The sequence below is a fragment of the Homarus americanus genome, unplaced genomic scaffold, assembly GCF_018991925.1.
Source record: "Homarus americanus isolate GMGI-L3 unplaced genomic scaffold, GMGI_Hamer_2.0 scaffold29478, whole genome shotgun sequence".
NCBI classification, from domain to species: Eukaryota; Metazoa; Arthropoda; class Malacostraca; order Decapoda; family Nephropidae; genus Homarus; species Homarus americanus.
This window is the reverse complement of record NW_024747997.1, coordinates 2037991-2060479: the sequence shown is the minus strand read 5'-3', so window position 1 is coordinate 2060479 and position 22489 is coordinate 2037991. Positions and strand designations below refer to the sequence as shown.

General features: G+C 36.4%; 2 protein-coding genes across 10 annotated transcripts; one reads left to right on the top strand and one right to left on the bottom strand.

Annotated features, from left to right (window-relative positions):
- Positions 1 to 3946: 3946 nt before the first annotated feature.
- On the bottom strand, positions 3947 to 22336 carry LOC121879962. 3 transcript variants are annotated; one of them, XM_042386812.1, is made up of 13 exons: positions 20393 to 22336; positions 14140 to 14244; positions 12759 to 12895; positions 11873 to 12034; positions 11137 to 11336; positions 10197 to 10324; positions 9201 to 9712; positions 8437 to 8580; positions 7809 to 7984; positions 6670 to 6726; positions 5988 to 6044; positions 5363 to 5616; positions 3947 to 4743 (listed from the first exon to the last, which is right to left on the bottom strand). In XM_042386812.1, exons 2-13 carry the CDS (start codon positions 14221 to 14223, stop codon positions 4195 to 4197), a joined length of 2460 nt encoding a protein of 819 aa, XP_042242746.1. In that variant the 5' UTR covers positions 14224 to 14244; positions 20393 to 22336; the 3' UTR covers positions 3947 to 4194. The 3 variants fall into 3 exon arrangements, with proteins under 3 accessions (XP_042242746.1, XP_042242745.1, XP_042242747.1); XM_042386811.1 differs by lacking the exon at positions 20393 to 22336 and adding an exon at positions 15340 to 15393; XM_042386813.1 differs by lacking the exon at positions 20393 to 22336 and adding an exon at positions 15042 to 15200.
- Positions 15156 to 20318, top strand: LOC121879963 (probable peptidyl-tRNA hydrolase 2). 7 transcript variants are annotated; one of them, XM_042386817.1, is made up of 6 exons: positions 15156 to 15220; positions 16160 to 16654; positions 17551 to 17653; positions 17848 to 17975; positions 18583 to 18671; positions 19219 to 20318. In XM_042386817.1, the coding sequence occupies exons 2-6, from the start codon at positions 16454 to 16456 to the stop codon at positions 19418 to 19420; spliced, it is 723 nt and encodes a 240-aa protein (XP_042242751.1). In that variant the 5' UTR covers positions 15156 to 15220; positions 16160 to 16453; the 3' UTR covers positions 19421 to 20318. The 7 variants fall into 7 exon arrangements, with proteins under 7 accessions (XP_042242751.1, XP_042242752.1, XP_042242750.1 ...); XM_042386818.1 differs by lacking the exon at positions 15156 to 15220 and adding an exon at positions 15539 to 15592; XM_042386816.1 differs by lacking the exon at positions 15156 to 15220 and adding an exon at positions 15602 to 15666.
- Positions 22337 to 22489: the final 153 nt, after the last annotated feature.

Here is a 22489-nt window from a genome sequence, read left to right as displayed (position 1 = left end):
CCATAATATATAGCAACGGGGTTACAGGGACAATAAATAATAAGAAAAGTTTAATACATTTGAACGGGTCGTGGTACAGAAGGAGGGACACGTCTATTTCCTGATCACTTGATGTCAGCCCGTCCATGCATCTAACACCCTAAAATTGTGGTCAGAAGTGGCAAATTACAGAGATGCGACAGGTGAAAACCCTTACCATGATCTGGCTGAAATTGCACTCGCTGCCTTATCTCTTCCTCATTCAAACGCAGATGTAGAGCGCACATTTAGTAATATGAACTTTGTGAAATCAAAATTGCGCAACAAAATGAAACTATCGACATTAAAGGCAATTCTTACAATAAAGTATGGGTTAAAAAGACAGAACACCTGTTGTGAACTTCCTAGTGATATTTTAAGAAAGATAGGGACCTGAACCTGAACCAAGCACTTCACATGCTTCCACCTCTACAGTTGTTCACACTACCAAGAGGACTGGGATGCAATTACTATTGAATAATAGGTAAGTGTGCACATTAAACTTTAAAAAAATATTTTTATTTTTACATAATGCATTTTATTTATACTCCGTCCATTATAGTCGTCATTATGAAAATATTATTTGCATCAAATTACTGAAGGGGGAGAATAATAGCTAGCGACTTTCCATGGAAGATTTAGCGACATTAAGCTACTTTTAGGTACCAGCCTAGCGACATGTGAAGATCCGAGTTGGCAACCCTGCGTTTAATCTCGGGGTTATCAGTTACCGACACAGCCTGAGAGCGTTGGACCCACACAACACACACGTGAGAATGAAGGAAACTGCAGTGGGCATTGGTTCATACTAGGCAGCCCTGTTTACACCCAACCCCTATCACTCATAATAGTCCTATAACTAACACACCTTGATATGAACCAAAGTACAGTACCACTACAGTACCTTGTTAGCCTTGTTCCCATCAAATACGTACTGCTGTCTAGATTTATGGTTCCTACTTATTAACCTTAAATCTTTCTCAGTCGAATTACTCTTTATGAACGTTAATCATCTGATAGGTGGTTCCCTACTTCCACTTCCCAGCCTTAGTACCGATGACATTCTCCACACTTCAGCACTAACATGTAATGTCATGGTTGAGGCCATATAACAAGTGTTTTGTCGGTGTCATTTCAATTGCAAGTGATTCCATACTGACAAATTGAACTGTGGACTTACTGTACGTCTTAAAACCAGATATAGAAAAACTGGTAATTAAAACATTGCACAGTAATTAATAATCTATATACAAGAGATAACCACTTACCCTGCTGTAATGAACGTTATCAGTAGCGCTTGCCGGGCAGAATTACTTAAAAAAAACGTAATTAACCAGGAGAGAATCACCAGCACCAGTCACCATGGCACTAACACTGACTGACTGAACTGTGAACGAGCAAGACCTGGAGGTGTTGGCAGTCAAGACGTGTCAAAGAGCAAACACATATCACTGAACTATAACTGATTTATTAGGTTTGAACTAATAGGTATTACCATATTATTCGTTCCTGTTAAAATCATACAAAATTAGTAACTATCTGTTTAAATTCGGTTGACATCAGTTTTCATGTTAAGAAATGCAGTCAACACGTGTTATGGAGCATCGAACTCAGTAGTTATGACTCATCAATGATTTGCATTTCTAATGACCCTAAAGTTGTCTGTGCCATGACATCATAGTACAGTAGTATATAAACCAAGGAAAGTATTTAAAGTACTTTCCTTGGCATAAACAATATTGCCAGCCTTTACCTCACCAATACATCGTAATTTAGTATTTCATGTATTTATCTCTTAGACTTCATTTACAGTACTGTATTACCAGTGCATTTGACATTGTGGAATTAATAATGTATCTAATGTACGAAAATATGTCAGGCACTTGATACCTATGTAATAGCATCTGCTAGCCAGACTCCAGTGCTGCCTTACAACTGTTGTAACACTACAGTACAACCAAATTCTGTTTCTATGTTTTAGTAAAGTTGTGTAATCGGCTGGAAAAAAAATAATCAAATAGCAAAATGAATGCTTCACTCAAGTTGATTCGGTAGCTTAACTTACCTTTGGTTAAGTTAGGTTGGTTAGGTACTAACCTAACCAACAGTACCTAACCAAACTAACATAAACTAGCTAACCAAACCTAACCCGAGTGAAACATGCATTTTGCTATTTGACAATTTTTTTTCAATTATTTCATGAAATGATTAATTACACAACTTGGCTTTAACATACAGTACAATATTTACTATACCATACTACAGTATATTCTAAGTCACTTTTGCAACGGTTTGATTTTTGTTGTCCTGTTCTTGCCTGGCCTCATCAAAATCGTCTGTCATTAGCCAGATAGAATACTAAAAGTGGCATCTCAGTAGTGAAGGGGTTAATCCACTGGTCAGTCATCATTAAGCCAACAGTTACCTTGTTAGTGGTATCTGCAGGTTGCCTTGGCTGGGTGTCATCCTCTTGAATCTCAGCCTTCTTGCTTGAACTCGTTGGTCCACCTTTTTATGATGGCTTAGGGAGGGGGCACCCATGCCACTCACTCCATGTACAGTATTATCACACAAACAGTCAAATTTGAATGCCTCTCCATAAATCTTCATCACCTCTCACTGTGCCTGGAGTCGTATTTACCAGTGTGCACTTATGCAGTACTGTACAAGGTTTGTCGCCCCATGGCATAATAAGTTAAATAAAAAAAAGCTACCTCCTAAAGACCCTTCACTTCTCACCTATCCTTTATGGTAATCTTTATTCACACTCTCACTTACTGTATAACCGTACATACACTTTCCTAGTTGTACTCAGTAGAATGATTCATCTATAGTTGTTGCATTTTTTCTTGGTGACTTTCTCGATACAACCATCCAGCTGTAGTTTCCCTTTCTATGCCCCTGTTGTGCTGAGGAGCAACTCAGAATTACCAGGAGAATGGTTAAACCTAATTACCCCCACTCAACCTCCCTGCAAGAAGTGACCCTCAGATCCTATGATATGTTTTAGTCACTCTTAAAGATTAAAGGGTGGGGTGGGATACCAGGTAACTTACATTTCAAACAACTACTGAAGAACCTTAAAATCCTCTTAGAAGTCTTAGGCAACACACTACTGTGCATCTGGTGAAAACAAATGAGTTACATATTAAACAATATTGACAAAATGCCACATTGCACAGATTCCTGTTACCTGCCCACTAATTAACCAACAAATGGGTTATGAAGATAAATATACCCAAAGTACTATACTAATACCTGAGTGATGACCAGCCTATCCTTAACTAAGTACTGTATCCAAAATTATGTAATACCTGTATAAGAATTGCTTCCAAAAATATAAAGATCGTTGAGAGACGCCGTATCAGCAGAGATGCAAACGAGAGCTGAATGCCGATTCACCCAGGGACCTGTTTTAATGCCCCACACGAATAGCAGAGAGTGTGTAATATGAAATTAAACTTAGAAAGAGGGTAGACAGTTATTTTTGACTGACTTCACGGTCAAAACCAATAAGGCATGAGAGGAGGAAGAGGCTTTAGCTGAATCGGGTGAAGAAACTAAATTAGGCCAAAGTGAATTATAATCCTGGCTTTCAGAAACCATTAAAGCCCAAGCTCTACTGTTCTCCCAAATAGAATACCGAGCTCTGGAGCTTTAGGTTTCACATACCAACTAACCCTACACAAGATTCTTAAGAAGACATACTGACAGCTATGAATTACAGGAGTAATATTCTCTTTTGGAATGTCTAGTGTTCCTTCCTAATCTGCTGCTGTACACCTAGGCAAAAAATTTGACTAGGTGTGACCTTAACATTTACTCTGGGCACTGAAGGTGTTCAGAAAATATCAGTCATCCTTCCTGCAGCTTTTAGAGAACAGGAACTTGTCAACAAACATCATTTATGTATAGACTTAGACCAAAGTTTCACTCTGAGGTTTAACTTTATTACATGATAACAACCAATCAAAATTTCAGATCTGTATAAACACTGCAGCTCAAGATGTTCTTGTAAACATTCACATTAATATAATCTTTTAACTTAAATAAATATATATGAACACTTTCAAGTATTTCCAGTTTAACATATCATGGAGAATTAAAACATTGATGTGTTTCAATTTTGGACCACCATCAGTGATTCAGGAAGTTATTGAGAATGTTTTGTGAATATCAAATTTCTAACAATCCATTCTTCAATTTCTCTGAAGCTCTCCCAATATCTCTTAGAGCTTTGAGGTTAAATTCTTCCCTTTCCTCCTTCTTTCTCCTGTACACCATTTTTTTTGTTGCCTTTTCTGCCAAGTGGATCAAATGTTGTTCTATCTTGTCCAGTCTCTTCTCTCCCCGCTGAAGATTGTATTCCAGGAAGATGGCAGCTGTGTCTGATGTATTTTTTAGATGTTTTTCTTCTGACAGTGTAGATGAGGCTATGGTCTGAGTTGCAAAGATTGACTCTCCATCATGGTGAAGCAGGGTGGTAATGGGAGCTGTGGACTGATGTGGTGCTTGGGGCAGTGTGGCCTGAGTAGGTGTTGGTTGCACTACATGAACACTAGTAGTATCTGCCGTTGACTTCTTAGTTATGATTGGTTTTATGTCTGCCAATGGCCTCTTTACCTGCAGATGACTCAAATCTCCACGAGGTTTTGGGGCCAGAGCCTCGACAGAATCAGTCGGAGGCATGGCAAGAACAGTTGTGCCTAACAGATCATCCAGTAACTGTAAAGTAAAAAATAGTTGATAATTAATACAAGAAAAACTGAGTAATTCAAATATCAACATTTATCCTCTTGTGATTCCTCTTTACTGTTTAATAATCTATGTTAGATTAGCTTCTAACATGGATGAAGAGCATCACATTGATCCCTGGTGAATATTTTAGTTTGATATCAAGTGAGCTGTAGAGATGCAAAGTTGTACATTAGTAAAATTAACTTAGGGGAAATAAGAGGTTAGGTTCAGGTGCCTCAAAAATACGTAGTTACAGGACGGACTGGGAGGATCATGAGGTTAGTTCCCATTATATATCAGGCCACACGTAACTTACTTACTTTCCTGAACAGTACTTTTACTTACTTATTTAATAATATATAATATGGGAATAATGGAACTTCTTACTTTTCTTGGTAGGATTGTATCATATGTTATGTATCTACAGTGTACAAAGATCATTTAATATTTCATAATGTTCCTTGTTGACTCTTCAAACATCATCCACATAATCTTTCATACATGTGTTTTCTTTGTACTGTACTGACTCTATCATAATCTATAATCCTTCTGTACAATATACTGTATTGTGCTCACATGTATAATACATGTGAGTACTGTGCTGTACCTGGTAATAATTCCATGTTATTCTCCCCAAATAGTCATCACTGCTCCGCTCCTTTATCTTCTGATAGGTTGATATGAGGCTGTTCCACTTTCTTCGTATCTTCTCAAGGGAGAAAGAGAAGCCTCTAAAACACATCTCCTCTTGCACTTCCTTATACACAGTTGGTCTTGTGTGCATCAAGAGAAATCTTTGGAATCTCTGCCTAATTAATTCAATCAGGAGAAGTGTAGCAGTATGGTTGAAGTCTGCATCATCTGTAGAGGGTAAACTCAGATTAAACATAATAAATTAACTGTACAATACTGTCAATTAAATTACAAAGATTTAAAATTTTGTCCTTGGAGAAAACATGTTGTACTCTAACATGTGTACAGTGTGAGAATTTCTTCATGACACATGGATGTGAACCATAGTGGTGTGTTTTATCATTAAGTTAGCTGGAGGTAAACAATCTAACCTCACAGAATTCAAAATTCATTTCATGTAAATATTAAAACTTCATTTAAAAATCTCATCCAACAATGTCAACAATGTTACTAACAAGAGCTACGGTCAGGGTTGATGGCAGTACAGTACAGTATATGAGGTAAAAGATTGGCAATAAAGGAGAACACTGAACCCTTACCTTCATACTTGGTATTAACTGTAGGTAAAGTTTGTCTTTGTGATGAATAAATATGATCTGAAACAAATGGAGAATAATGAATTAAAACACAGCAACAAGGAACAAACTATGGTACAGTTGTCATACTTACAAAATCTCTATTTGCCACCTCTTCCAATGACACAGTATGGTCGCACACATACACATTACTTCCTCTCACCATTCTACAATATGCCCTTCCACCATACCTTCTGTCAATCCAGGTGCTCACTCCTTGGGATCACATTCATACATTAAGTGTGCCAGGTCTTATACACCACTCACTCGCTCTAAGAAAGTTTGGTCTACACGAGTTCACTAATTGGAGTTTTAACTTTTACCATCGGTGTTTTAGGGAAGAATCCTTCACTATAAGATGCCAGAGTTTGATCCAACAGTCACCATAAGGTACAACACTGATATTACTCAATAGTCTGTCTAAATAAATGACCCAAATTTCTTCCTTTGATCTGTTTCACTATCTGATAATACTGAAGAAACAATGATTTAGAGATGCCAATCATCACAGTCAATCTTCTCTAAACATTGTTGCCACCACATAGCTTTTAAATACAAGTTGACATTATTTCCCAACAGGCTGCAGTCAAGTGGAAATGAAATTACTCTACTATATATTGTACATACAAATAAACAAAGTCCTTACCTTTATTTTTGCTGTCTACTGCAGTTATATTTGGTTTCTGTGCAAAATACATATGATCTGAAAATGTTGGAAAAGTATAGATTAAAGTCAAATCATAAACCAAGCAAACATTATATGAAACTACTACACACACCCACATACACACACACACACACACTCTTCCTCCTTGGACTCATCTCTCACAAGACAACAATGCTAATCTCCCCCTAAATGTTTCCTTCTACTGTACTTCTACTCTGTAACACCACCAAGAGAGATCGACATCCAGAGAATAACTTGAGCATTGACAAAATCTGTCTTCAATTAATTGTGGCAAGAAATGATCCCATAGATTAGTCAACATTTCTATGATGGGAAGGGGACTTGACAGACACGAGGAGTTTGATCCAGTTACAGCACCAAGATAACATATGTAACTTATATTTACAGCAAAACTTGTGCCAAGAATCCACTTTCTTTACCCTCACACCTGACCTGTCTAGGAATAAACAGTGATATATATTAAGTGGTGCTGTATGTCCCTAAAGGATCCTCAATTATACTTCAGATTGCCTTAAATAACGAGTCTACTGATGTTAATGTTGGTGGAAATAAATAGTTTAAAGAGTAGGTATAGTTTTATGTCATTTTCCAAATGGTTGATCTTCATTTTGCTCACATACATAACTCTATATCATTGAATTATGTTCCATTGCTCCATTTAAGTCATATATTCCTTACAGATGTTGGAATCTTTCTGATTTGCAATAAAGCATCAAGGAAGCTTTTTCATTTTCCATAATAAACCTTTAAACAAATTTAAGAAATCCAAGAAGTTCTCAAACCAGAATCCCTTAAAATGGGACAAATGGCCACCCATTAGGATATCCCAATCCCAGTCCTCTCAGCTTCACCCCTCAAGATGTAAGACTCTCCAAGACAGAACAGGACTTTATTTGAACTTTCTGCATAATCCTGTTAGCTGACTTGGGTGAGATGTTTAGTACATGTAAACAGATGGATGGATGGAAGGATAAACAAGTGTACATACATATACAGTACAGTAATCCTCTGCATACATAATATTAGCAGAGATCCTAACCAGTCTCTGCACAGCAAACTTTTTATAATGATACTGTTTATGTAATAATTGTACTCACCACCACTGGCACTTTTGGAATGGGACAAAAACACATGAACCTTCTCTCGAGCAATCAGGTTCTCACACTGGTCATGAGGAAGATCTTGAGTGTCTAATTCCTCCTGTGTCGACCTTGATGCATTCTCCAAGTAACAGCTTTCAAAATCCCAAAGTGTATGCCTCAATGATGTGGCTCTGATAGTGAAGAAAAAATAATGATAGAAAACGTAAAAAATATGTTGTTTGTAAATTAATCATAGAAATTACAAGTACGGTACAGCTTTAACATTGTACTGTGTATATGTGTTCCTACATCAACACAAGTTTTTGAGTTTGACCTCAAGGTTCCAGAGCATCTTTCACCTGTGTGACTGGGATACACCTACAGTACAGTACAGTATACACAATATCCCAGAAACTCAGTAAAGCTAGAAATTTGGAGATACGTAGGATCTTTCCCGGCTCAACCACAAGCTCCTTAAATACTAGGTAGAACGGAAGAGCCAACTAACAAAGGCAGAAAGCTGTGAATATACATTGCTGCACTTCATGTACATGTGCCTGCAACCCAAGTAGGATACAGAAGAGCCTGGCAAAGGATATATGGCCCCTACTGTACCAATTAATCTATCTAGTGGAAGTCTTACCGAACTGCCTGTTGACTCCAGAAAGCTTGGAGTCGAGAAATAACCAATCGCAAGGCTATGTTATCCCATCTCCAATTTTCTTCTTCAAAGTTTGTTCGGTAGAGGTTCAATGGCATCTCGCTTGCAACTGAGGGTTGTGGTGTCCTGCAAAATAAGATTAGTACAGTATTAAGAATTATAAAAAATTATTACATGACATTACTTTTTTGTACAAATTTTGGATTGAAGTTTGCTGACCAACTACCTGTGTTTTGTCCAGTATTCACACACTATAAAATGCTCAATGGTAAATGTTAATTTGAACAGTAAATAAAATAAACAATAAAACTGGTATGATAATAATGTACGGGTATGTATGTACGTAGTGCTACATTAGCTGGTGTACTATGGTTTAGTTCCTTCCTCCACTGTGTTATCCCTGGCTGCCACATCCACCATGTTGTCTAGGCTCACTGGCTAACCACTTGGGTCAACCTGACACTGATTCACCTCAGAATATGGAAATGTAACAAGTCTACTGGTGACACTCGCCTGGCTCTCATTAATGAATATTAGTGGGTGCAAGAGAGGGTGTCATGTTAACAAGTGACTACTGCTGCATAAGAAATTGATCCTACGCAGCTCATTCCTCACTGCCTTCTGTTATTTTACCAACTCCCTCATTGTAAAGTTTACTGTCTACAGAAGTCATCGTGATCCTTCTCCATTCAGTTAATGCATTTGCTGAAACATACAAAATATCTTCATAAATCTGTAACAATTACCTGTGACTAGCTTTTACATCCACAATCTCTAATATAGTTTCTGGTCTGGCCTTTCCTTCTCCAATTTGAAAGAGAACAGCCATGACTTTCCGTATTTCATCCCACAAGAATTCCCGAGCCTTAATGGTTGCCACACACATGTCATAACCATCACTGCTTAGAGTTCTTTTACATCCTTGTTTCTTTTTTATTGTAGATGTTGCTAGGTCTTGTGGCAAATGTTTTATCTTCTTGGGTAATCTACTGCCGTCTTGGTCACCGTCTATAACATCATCATCTGATTCCGTCTCTCTTTCATTCTCACTTTCTGTCTGTGTGTGTATTCTTATGTACTCGACTGGATCACACACAGGTTTGCTATCATCTTTTGCTCGCAGATCACAGCACGACGGAGAAATTTCAAAAGAGAAGGTTTGCCGGTAAAGACACCGCAGCCCCTTACTGGAATCTCTCTTGTATAAACTGATATAATTATGATGACCCAAGAGGTGTTGAGCAGCCTCCTCCATTATCTGGAAATATTTACACAAAATAAATACAGTACTCTAATATAAACAAAATGTGGATAAATATTGTACAAGCAAGAGATGACTCAGGTACAGATCTGTTCACTCAAGCCTTTTATCTTTTATATAAAACATCAAACACTCTTTTTCAACTACACTATACAGCAGCTATCAAACTATCAGCCAGTGACAATCTTCAAGCTTTCAAGAGTTAATGAGTTTGCAGCTGCTCACTAATATATTGTGACTAATTATATGCTATGCTATGCTGTGCTGTGCTGTGCTGTGCTGTACTGGGTTGTATGCTTACACACCTTGCAGCTGGAAGTTGAGTCCGATTAAAATTTTGGTTTAAATTAATGTCTTGGGACAGCTCAAATAGTTAACATAAAGATCTTCATCATTTAAGGATTATTTCATCACTACATATTGTGAAGATAAATGAAATTCAGTACAAAAAAGGAGATAACAAATAAAATGTTTTACTAACTTGTATGTTTAAATTTCCTCTCGGAAAGAAATACTTGTATGTACGGATGGGGCTGTCAAACCTCTCGGAGAGTCCTGGTTGTACCTTTATTGGAGACCAAGCTAGCACTCTTATCTCCGGAGGAAGAACTGGAAAAAATTAAAGATATAAATTTGGATAAAATGGGATGAACAGATATTCAATAAAATGTCATACAAGTTTACAGTGACTAAGTTAGTGCACAGGCAATACAGGTATACAACATACCTAGACAGGATAGCCAATAAAGTCATCATATACTTACTTCCAATCAGATCCTTTGATAATATTCTTACAAGAAAAATTTTCATAATGAACACTATGAAATCCTCATAGTTTATAACAAAAGGATTTCAATTCAGTCTTGGTAACACAAAAAAAATCCTATATCAAGTTTAATACCTCAAAAGATATTAGTTTACTCTTGTTGACATTTGCTTTAATCTCCTTCTATCAGAATCTATCACACACCTTGTCAAAGCTATTTCAGTAAAGGGTTGAGCCCAAAACCTACTGGAAACACTTATTTTACTTTATACAGACACATTACAAATACAGTAAGTAATTAATCTTATGAAAAAGGAAATGTTTCACACTTAACTCTACAGGTGATAGGTAATTCATCTTTAATCACCTCAGGGAGTAGCAACCCTCCCATGCCAGCTAAGAGAGCATTTAGAAGTCCCAGTTCCCACTCTGTAAATGTGAGTTGGTTATAGGGAGGGGATCCAGCCATTCAACTCGCTTCAAATATGAGTGATGGTTGCCGGGGGACACCATGCCATTGATAACCCAGACCTCCGTAAAACAGTGACGGTGGTGACGATACTTAACTACGGCACGGATCTAATGTAAGAGTGATCCTATGTAAGGAGTGAAATAATGTTATACAGTATAGGGTAAAAATTACAATAATATTCACCTTCATTCACAAGGTCTGTATACTTTATCTCATGGTCAATATTGTCATCATCGTGTTGGTCCTCGTCGTGTGGTTCTTCTTTGATTGTCACTCCATTTCTCTCAAAGGGAATAACACCGAGACCAGAAGCCAGACGACTACGAAGAACAATGGAAACAACTTGGTCAAATGAGTTAAATCCTTGACTGGCTTTTCCACATCTGTAATTCCAAAACACCACATGAATAAAAAGGACCACCATCTCTTAAGTACACACCAATAGACACATACATAAAACACACACCTTTAATTACACACATAAACACATGAGACATCAGTTTAAACTAGGAGGCAACAGGAGACCACAGAGTAGGCCCCCAGTCTCATTCCTGCCAAGACACAAAGATGATTATGGTAAACCTCAATAATTTCTTTTCATTCCCTACTAAACACTGCAACTCCAGTAACCACTTGTGTACAGGGGTCCCCTTTCCGGTGAAGAAAACCGTCTTGCGTTAGCTAAATAAAATATTAAAAGTGGTGTCCCCATAGTGAAGGGGTTAAATCAGTAGCCCATCTTATTATAAAATGTATATATATGTGTTATTGTCACCACATATTACACTGCCTCTTCCCAAATATTCTCTATTGAACAGTAATGTGTCCTCTCCAGATCCACAAATGCTATACAGTATACAAGTGATCAGGAAAAGAGAGGCATTTAAATCTTACACAGACCATTAAATAGTTTACTAACCTTTGAAATTTAGAAGTGTCAAGAGCATCTATTAAGCTAATCTTCAGGAGGGCTTGCAGCAGTTTATCTTCAACAGTCTTTTGTATATCCTCCTGAGATGCACAGCTCTGGTAGTCCCATCCAAGGTAAGCAATCTTCAGAAGTACTTGTCGCTTTGGGTAACTGTACAAAAGGTTAGAGCATCAATTGCTATATACTGTACTCAGGATTAAATGTACAGTATTTACTTATAAGTTACACATATACTGTACCAATAACAATAACCTTTTGTGAGGTGTTTCATGACATAATTATTCTACACCTGCATTCTGTAAGTGAGAAAATATAATACAACTCTCACATTGTAAACTGAATTCAAAATTGACTTAATACCTCCTACCATCATTATTCAACATAGTATGTATAGCTAGCACAGTATATGCATATCAACCATGCCTCAGAAGTTGTATGTGGTAAATAAATCTAACAGTAACTACAGTATAAGACAACACTTATCTTAACCAAGTCTTCAATGTACCTCTCTACTGTTACCTGCCTCTTCCTTACTGCCTCACACTCTTCTATCATTTAAATAAGGATTTTCTCCTGCTCAAACATTTTCACGAATGTGGTGAATAACTCACTTTCCACCTGAGACAGAATAAACTATTGTAGGTTTCTATCTTGTCCAGATAATTCAAGAACAGCTACTTGGTACTGTACTCTCTCAAACATTACCCACTGTAAGAAATAAACATAAAATACACACACCTAAATACTGTAAAGCATAACTACTATCACCATATCCAGTCCAACTATTACTCAGGATAACAGAAAATTGATTCTCATTTCCACGAACCACAAATTTGGAGACCTTCAAGTAGTACCAGGACAGTAATATACTCACCAGGCAATATTTTTTGTTTTCTTTCTCTTTTCTAACTTCTCAGTTTCATAAACCATAGGTGACACTGGACCCCTTGAAAGAAGTTTGGTTAATTTCTTATTATTTTCTTCTAAAATCTGCACCTTAGCTTGTAGCTCCTGTAAGGACAAATACAGTCAGGTGATGTCTCAATAAATCCTAAACAATACTTCTTAAACATGTTAAAGCAGTGTGGCAAAAAGAACTGCCTGTACTAGAGTGAGGCCACTGTGTATAACTAAAGGCAGCACCAATTCTCTCTGGAGGAAGGCTAACAGGCTGTGGTGTAGAGGTTAGTGTACCATCCAGGCAAAATGGACGTCCTGGGCTTGATTCACAGATGGTTCAGATCTTGCTCAGAGGGGCAGCCAAGTCATATATCACTGAAAACATCAACAAGGTTCCAAGGTCTGATGTATTGTGGTAGAGAGAAAGGTTCATCAGTGTAAAAGAGAGTGTTGAAATTCCAGCTAAGTTACCAGTCCTGTTAATGAACAACATGACCTACACAAGTAACCTGGGAGTCTGAACAGATGGAGTTAATCTCTAAGTGAAGGTGGAACATAACATGGCTCCTCACATGACTACCACCAAATATATTTAGATACCTGTACTGTACTGCACAATATTAATAACAATACATTTTTGCAAATAAAGTTATCATTATAACAAATATTCATTATCCAGACAGACACTAATTTACAAGAATATAACTTACCCAAACTTACAGTCACGGAAAAAAATACTCATGCTTTGATTTACAAGCAAAAACCCCCAAGTTAAAAAAACAAACATGAACTAACAATGAAACTATGCTAAAATAATGCAGTTCTTCTTATTACTAGTATGATAATTATTTCACTAACTTATTTCATTATTCTCTATCACTTAAATTGTTATTACATCTACAAACACTGGTAAACTTTCAATGTGTCATCATTCTCCTACAATCACTATATAACTTACTCCTCTCTCGACATGTTTGCAAATCAGAACAGAGTTAATTTCATAGGTTAGGTTAGGTTAGAGCACATCCCTGCCCATACAAAACAACAATAATATGCCATACATAATAAATAATATAAATACAATACTTGTAAATAAAGTGAAGCTAAATTGTAAAAAAAACTAACATTTTATTTACAGATTTTTTATATAAATATATTAGGATCCTGTCCATAGGCACTGTATGGGTGTTCATAACTCGGGGACTGCCTGTAGTAGGTAGTTTAGCCCAGAGTTTACTTGTTTCAAATCTCACACACATTTATATACACAGATACCAATAGTATATATAGTGTAATGCACACATAAAACTTAGGTTAAAGCAACAATAAAATACACACTGGTCACACACACTAACCTCGTATGAAACCATTTCTTCCGGTTCAATCTTTGGTTTCTTCCTCGGCCGGCCTCTTCTTCTACGCAATCCTTTACTCTCCATGGCTCTACTCTTCCTTCACACCTAAAGACAAGATTATCATGAATTATTAACAGTTAAACAGAATATTGTCTTTAAGATCTTTGAACTGAACTACCAATACTAAATGAGATGTTCTAATTTCCACATTACAGTCTAACTCTAGTAATAGTTAAGGAGACGGTCACAAATTCGTGCACTGAAATACCTTAAATATACCAGTACAGTATTTATGATCTTCACTGATTTGGTAATTTATGTAGAATGCAAATCAAGTTGGAAAATAAAAATAAAAAATCAAGAAGCGTAAAAATTTATTTACCGATATATTTTTCCGCGTATATTTCATTCAAATATTTCTTTTAAAGTATATAATGCAAATCTAATGGAGGAATGAGAAAAAATTAATATAAAAACCAATGCTGAAATATATCTCCCAAATTAACATAAATTTACCTCACTAACATTACCTATACCCAATTAGATTACACAGGTTAGGTTAGGTTAGGGAGTTACTTTGTTAACACATTGGCTATAGTTATTAAGTATCAAATGTTATATAAGATTATTGAATAATGTTATATGACAAGTAACTGAAGTAGGAGCTACCATAAAAGGTTCAATTTTGTTAGGTTTCATGTTCAGTTTTGGAAGACATGACTACTAAAAATTTGTATCAACTGAAGATTCATCCATCAAGCTTATTTCACCTAAATATTAACCACATTCTCTAGCAGGTTATTACATCAATTCACATTTACTCCAAGGAAGTTTTCTGAAAGCATATACAACTGATAAGTCTCATATTTCAGGCTGTGTCCTCTAGTGGAACCCTTCACAACCTTATTATATATTTCCAAGCTCATATACCACACCAATATCAAATTCCATCAGGTTAATACATTAAAAACAACCAAACTCCAAACCATTAATTTAATATCCCTCATAAATGCCGGATTTAACACTAGTGACGTCAAGGAAGTATTAACAAAACGTATTCCTCAATCCACACCATATAGAGGTATAACTTACACCTATCTTAAATCAAACGTATAGATTATATAATACAAATGATAAATTATAATGTAAAGTATATGATAATAATGAATAGAGGCATAAAATGTGGTTAAAATAGTTCACCTTAATAATGAAGCTACCACCTCCTCCTGCCTCTAACTTTATCTAAGAATATCTATATATTTAATAAAGAATGATGTTGTCTTTATGTAAATTGTATTTTTTTATATTTTTATATTGATTATTGATGACTAATTACTAATAGATTAATATACTTTACAAAACAGTAATGTATTATAATAAAAAAAAAAAAACGCTAACACTAAATAAAAAAAAAATCCCCTGAATAAACGGGAATAAATATTTGACACTTGTGGTAAGAGATGGAGTTTAATATATAATTACAGTATAAGAGACACAGTGGTTGGCATAATGAAGAACTGAAGACGTGTATGTGTGTGGTTGATGCTCTAAGTCATCTCGTGTACCTACAGGTTACTGGTTTTAATAGACAAACTCCTTTATTAGTAATCGGTAGGACTGGGAACTATCCAAAGTACTGTACTAGATAATATTACATTGTGTTAATCGTCATTCATAAAGTGACCCGAGTGAACCAGCCAAACATTTAATCCTATAATGGTGTCCCTGTGAGAGAACTTGTACACTGGATGAGTCAAAACAGATGGTTCAGAATCACCTAAACTGAGTTAGATAAATCTGTATGGTATTTTTATAGTGGCCAGTCCAAGAGAATAAAACGTTGAGAATTGTCATTGTGTGTGTCTCAGTATGGGTAGTTAGGTTAGGGTGGTTCAGTGAGGGCAGTTTAGGTGAGGGTGAACTTGTTATTTCCCAGGTTTATTAAATCTAAAAATATCCCCCATTCTGATTACACCCAGAAGTGTAGACAGTAACATTGAGAATGTTTTATGTTTTACAGTGTACAAGGATATTCACCAGTTAAATCAAGACACTTTGTTTGACCATAAAGGCTGTTCTGTTATATTGAAAATCCTTGTTGCCAATAAGTAAAGTGATTCAAGGACCTGATCTCAGTAGAAGTCAACTGGACTCCTATTATATAAATTATACTGTTCAGTTTTCTGTACTCTACATCAGAAATACAAGTACTGTACTGTAACCATAATAAGCCAGTGAGTGTTTGCATCAATTCATGTGAATCTTTGAGAAAATAACTGCTGTAGTAATTACTGTACTGATATTTAGTTAAAAAATGGAGCAGGAAGAAGAAAAGATGATGGACTCTTCACAAATTAAATTAGAAAACCAAGAAGATAGTAAAGCTGATGGTGTGTCTCAAGAGCAGAAGAAAGGCCGTATAGTTGCCAGTGACGCTAACACAAAAGTCTCTGTGGACCAAGGCCTCTATGAGAGTCTTGTCAGCATGGGCATGGACAAACGACTAGCAGCCAAGGTACAATAACTTAAGATACAGTTTTAAAAATTAGGAAGAAGAGTTATCTATTAAAATGGATAAATAGAATCAGTACTGTATGGTATGTTATTAGATCAAGGTAAAAGTATGAATACCATTATGATTTATGAGGCACTGGAGTAAGTGTTGGTGGTGCCATAAGTTATAGCAACCCTCCCCTGAAGTCCATTGCCCAGTTCTAATTCTGTAAAAGTAGGTTGGTGATAGGAAGGACATCCAGCCGTAAAACTTGCCTCACATTTGCCTAAAGACAACCAATTCACCATGCCATCAGGTATTCACAACTAACCCACGTGCAAAATTGTCATAAAACAGAGATGATGATGAGACAAGTTGTATGGTGCACTGTTAACATACTGGTTGTAGTTAAAAGATAACACTTGCTACCGCTACAAGTTCATCAGGCGGTCCCAGTTATTTTGGCAGTGTAATTATGAGAGAAACGATTTTTTCCCATCAATTTAATTTTTTTCTTAGGTTATTATCTTAATTACATTGCAGTGTCCTTTCTTGAACCTAGCAATGAAATTTAAAGAAATACAGTACAGTATAATATAGTATCATCCTTGAAATCCTGTCGGGAGGTGTAGGTGGCCTAGGACCAGTGTACTACAGTATCTTCAGTACCTCCACCCAGGTTAAGTGGGGAACTCACCTAGTTACCCATAATTTGGTTTTTACCGTACAGTACAAGTATTTGGAAATGCTAGAGCTCCTATTGTGCTGAATTTAGGTTTTATTGTAGCTGTTTGACTTTTGTCTTTGAAATAATTACATACCCTGTACATGTATAGTCATACAAATTGTAGGTATTTTATTTCTAATTTTTTGTTTCATTGATTAAATTTTCTGATATGCAATGTTCTTTTCCTCAGGCCTTAGTGTGTACAGGCAATAAAAATGTAGATGCTGCTCTATCATGGATAGCTGAGTTGGGGGCAGATGAAATGGAGGCCCTGTGTGGGAACAGTGATCATGGTAAGAACAGTTTTCATCCAAATGTTCTCACAGCCACTATTTTGCTCCTTCCTCCCACCTGTACTGTATTGTGTTATATGGTTAACCTCTTGAGTAATGTCACCAATCTTGAAGAAATAGACCAATGTGTTCAAAGGGTTAATGCATGTATTCAAGTCTGTATTGTTATTGTAAATAAATCTTTACCCTTCTAGGATCTAATGAAAGTGATGAATGGGAAGACTGTGAAGAGGATGATGATGATGATGAGGACACTTATTACAAGATGGTGTTTGTGGTCAACACAGACCTCTCTATGGGAGCTGGCAAAGTGGCCGCTCAGGTCAGTACTGTACTAGAGGTTTAATGTACTGTGTCATCTAATATTAAAAATAATTTACCTATGTCCACACACACTCAATGATCACCATTTCAGAGTACAGTACTGTCATCCCTGAATGAGTTTCATCAGCGCTTCAGTCATATCCAGTTTCTTAGATGCATAGAAATCATACACCTATGTCACCATGAGCTAAGAATGTCACGGAGCTAGGGCTTGAGGAGAAAGATTGTGAGATGCATCACCCAATCATAGGCATCCCATGCAGTCACATGACAGTAGTAGCCAATTGTAGCACATGAGCACTCTGAGCCGACCCACCCACTCTCTTGGCACGCGTCAGCACATGATGCAATCACTCAAAATTTCGTTTGAATGCCCGGAACAGAAACTTTTTACAGAATTTCTCGGAATGCTAAAATTTTATTTTCCAGGTAATGGAAAGTTCCAGAATCAAAGATTCCGGCTAATGGGGATATTACTGTCTTTCACTTGTTTTCTTTGTTTGATAATTTATGATCATATTATTCATTCTGGGGTCATCTGGGTTTGTTTTGAAGAAAATGTGATACAAGGTGGCCACATAGAGCTAAAATGTGTGTTGCTTCAGGTGGGACATGCTGCACTGGGCCTGTACCGGCTCCTGAGGGAGGATGAAGAGAAGTACGAGGCCAGTGTTGAGGAATGGGAGGAGTTTGGGTGAGTATTAGTGTTTTCATTATAATGTACAATAGATGTAATATACTCTGCTTATAGATATGTACAGTACAGTGAGGCAGACATCACCCACAACAGTTGTGTGATGGAGGGTAACACTGTCCTGGGTAATGAACTCTATTAACACACCAACATACAAGGTCAGATAATCACTCCAGCACTGGAGGGATAAAATAGAAGTGAAATATTTTAGTTCAATAATCAGAAGAAAATTTTTTAAAGGAACCGAGTCTTATAAAATACTGTAATTAATTTTATTTCATGTTATCAAAAGTGTTTTTAATATCAAACTTTTACTGTAGAAAAATAAATCAATAAAATATAATGACTATACAGTACTATTTTACAAAATAATAAAACAGCAAATCATAGAATACTGGCGGCAGTGGCCATCTTAGGAATAGTAGTCATTTTGAATAAAAATTAATTAGTGTTCCATAGTTTACCACTGTGTCATGCTTCACCACTCTTCTGGACTTATGAATGTTACCTATTGTTTCTTGTTCTTCTCCATTATTTTTATTTCCAGAGAGAGGAAGATAGCATTAAAAGGTAAAAATTCTCAAGAACTTATTGAACTTCAAAAGAAAGCAGAAGCACTGTACCTTCCCACATACCTGGTACAAGATGCTGGCAAAACTCAAGTTCCAGCGGGATCTACAACTGTCTTGGCAATATTTGGTGATGAGGAAGCAGTCAATGAGGTTACGGGGAAACTGAAGCTCTTGTGATAGTGTTCAAGTAAATATGTTTATTAAGTCTTATAAAGAAGTGTTTTAGTTGTGTTTATATATACAGTAAGTACTGTATTTTACTGTAATGTTCTTTTAATTGTCAATGATATTTAGAAACTGAAAAAGTACATAATAATGATGTCTCTGAGGCATTACAGTCTGTTGTCATCAAACTGATATGAAATAGTTGGTAACTTAGAACAACTGATTTATGATAACGGTTTTACTGTAATAGATACCATGCTGAGTAACGAAGCTGTAGTAAACATCAAGTATATTGTGAGAGATCGAAGGTTGGGGATATTTTCTGACTATATGGTACAAGCCATTTACTGTACCACTATACAACAATTGCCTCCTTCTAGCACTTCATTACTACATGACCCAACTCCTGGTACATTGTGTTGGTATATTTCAATATCATAGGTCAAATTATTAAGGCTGATTAGACTTTCACTTTCATCTTAGCTCCCAACAATATAAATTGCTAATTGAGATGCTCGGCATGATTGGCAAACCTGCCAATATTAAGTTTTAAGGAAACAGGCCCCTAAGTTTTCTCAGTACAAATAATCAGAAATTTATCAAAGCTTAATGGATGTGGATGGAATTTGTTTCATTAGGACTGTAAATTGGTTTGAATTAACACAGTAGTTGCATTCTTGAAAATGACTGCGGAACTCAGAAACGCATAAATCAAACAGAATTTTCCTGTGAGGAATAAAGGAAATGGTGGGGTAAGGGGGAGTGCTTCCTCTAAACTCATTCATACGTCTAAACTGTATACTGTACTCATTCCCTTCACTGTGTTTTATTTTTACTATGTATTTGTTACTCACAATAATAAAGACATTAAAAATAAAAGAATACAGCCTATATATATATATATATATATATATATATATATATATATATATAGCCTATCTACATTAAGAAAATAATATTGTAATGAAAACATTTTTAACTTACATTGAACGTTAATTCCGATGGCTTGAAGTGGGTCATCTGGGTCAGATAACCGAGTAGGTGATGGTGGTGAGAAGTGACAGGTGAAGACGTCTCCTGGCCAAGTATGGGCAGCTACATGTTGTCCTCTCTCAATGCAGCTTATTACTCCTAATTTAACACCAACAGTGATGGCCTTTTGCTGCTTCTGGGGCTAAGTGGCTTCCTTGGATGTAGTTGGGCATTTGCCAGTCATAGGAAGGGCCAAAAGTTACACAAAAATGAAATGGCATAGACAATCACTTTCACTCTGACAATGGTTGTGAGGCTGCAGCATGCTAATCCTACCTCATGCTGCAAGTGTCGTACCTTGCCGACGCGCTCACTCAACTATGATGCCAGCCTGTGACCGTTTGGTGTTCAATTCAAAACATGTAAATCCCCCGAAAAATTCCACATAAGTTAACAAATGGTATAAATACAACACCAGTGTTATTCCAAAAAATGCTTATATTAAATTCATATAAATTGAGAGGCAGATATTCAAGTATACCTCGATGTACGATATTTTTTTCTATGACCATACAGTACAGTAAATAAGGTACACGCACATTTATTTCAATCTATAATAAATTTGATTATGGTATTTTTTTAATTCACATTGACTTTTATGAGAAGAAAACAAGCGGTTACCCGTTGAATATAAAGAAAATGAATGTTCCAGATGTTCCCGACAGATTGAATGGCAACGGTAGGTCATACCAAAAGTGTTTACAAGCCAACGAAATCTTTCAAAACCGGTTCCTCGCTTCGACATAACTCACCAGAAATTTCTTGCATTTTCAAGTGATTTACTTTACTTGGAGATGTAGGGAAAGTAACCAGCTGGTGAAATGAGCAGCAGCAATACCTTAAGTGGCCACTACTTTAAATATTAAGTTGAAGGTGATGAGGCACATTTAGGCCGGTGAAAACACACTTAGTCATCAGTCAAGTTTTAGGATTATCTTGGTCGACTGTGGCACTTGTTAAACAAATTAGAATCTTGTTTTTTATTCAGTTGTTGCCTATGTACACTCCATTTTAAATTTGTATGCATGCATAAATTTAGGCTGTGTTGCAAAGTGTCATTTTATTACGTATTGGAGAGTTCTTCATTTTCCGAGGAACGTATACCCCTATTAATAACGGTAGTCAATAGATAATACAGTTTGATTTACTGTACGGTCATTTGAATTACGATATGATTTTCAGGAATGCAACCTTACTGTATATGGTACATAATAAATCAATGATTTTTAACACAGTACAGTAAATTATAAAAACAATTACTCTCATTAATATTATGTGGGTTAATGTGTAATTACCAGTAAATAAATTGTGGTACGGTACTTAAATATGCTGGTGATGTTCTCTTGCTCGCCTGATGTTGGTAACTAATACTGTACTCAATTCATTGTCAGGAGCTTCTTTCCACTTGATGGCTGCTGTATCACTGCCACTCTCCTATATATTTCCAAAATTTGTCAAATATCTCTCTTTATCTTGTCCACGCTCAGTTTACCAAAACACCCACGCTCACACACTGGACCAATAGTGTGGTGGCAGATACCATCAATCTTCTTTTCTCCACTGGTCAACATCTCTCACTTACCGTCTACAGTGACCTGAAGCACCAGGCGCCACATCACTCTCTCATTAACTCATTATGTACTGTATAAAGTATATCCACAAAATACTGCAAATAAAGGCTAACACAATATAATGGGAGTGACCCGTGGCTGGAGTAATGTGCCAGCCTAGCTTTAAAGCTCCTCTGACTCATCATTACATTTCAGATTAACCTTTGAGCTGTGTTTCAAATTATCTGCCACCCCAAGGATAGTGAATTTTGGAAGTACAGGGGGTCCCCGGGTTATGAACGGGTTCCATTCCTGAGGACGTTCTTAAGTCGGAACACATGCCTATATGCATACCGTACTTAGAGAACGATGTTTAAAATCCCACTATATCATAGCCTAAGTCCTTATAGGCATCTAAAATCACAGAATTTAAGACAAAAGAAGAAATAGAATGACAAAATACAGTAAATGAAAGTAAAAAATAAGTTATCAGGTAAAT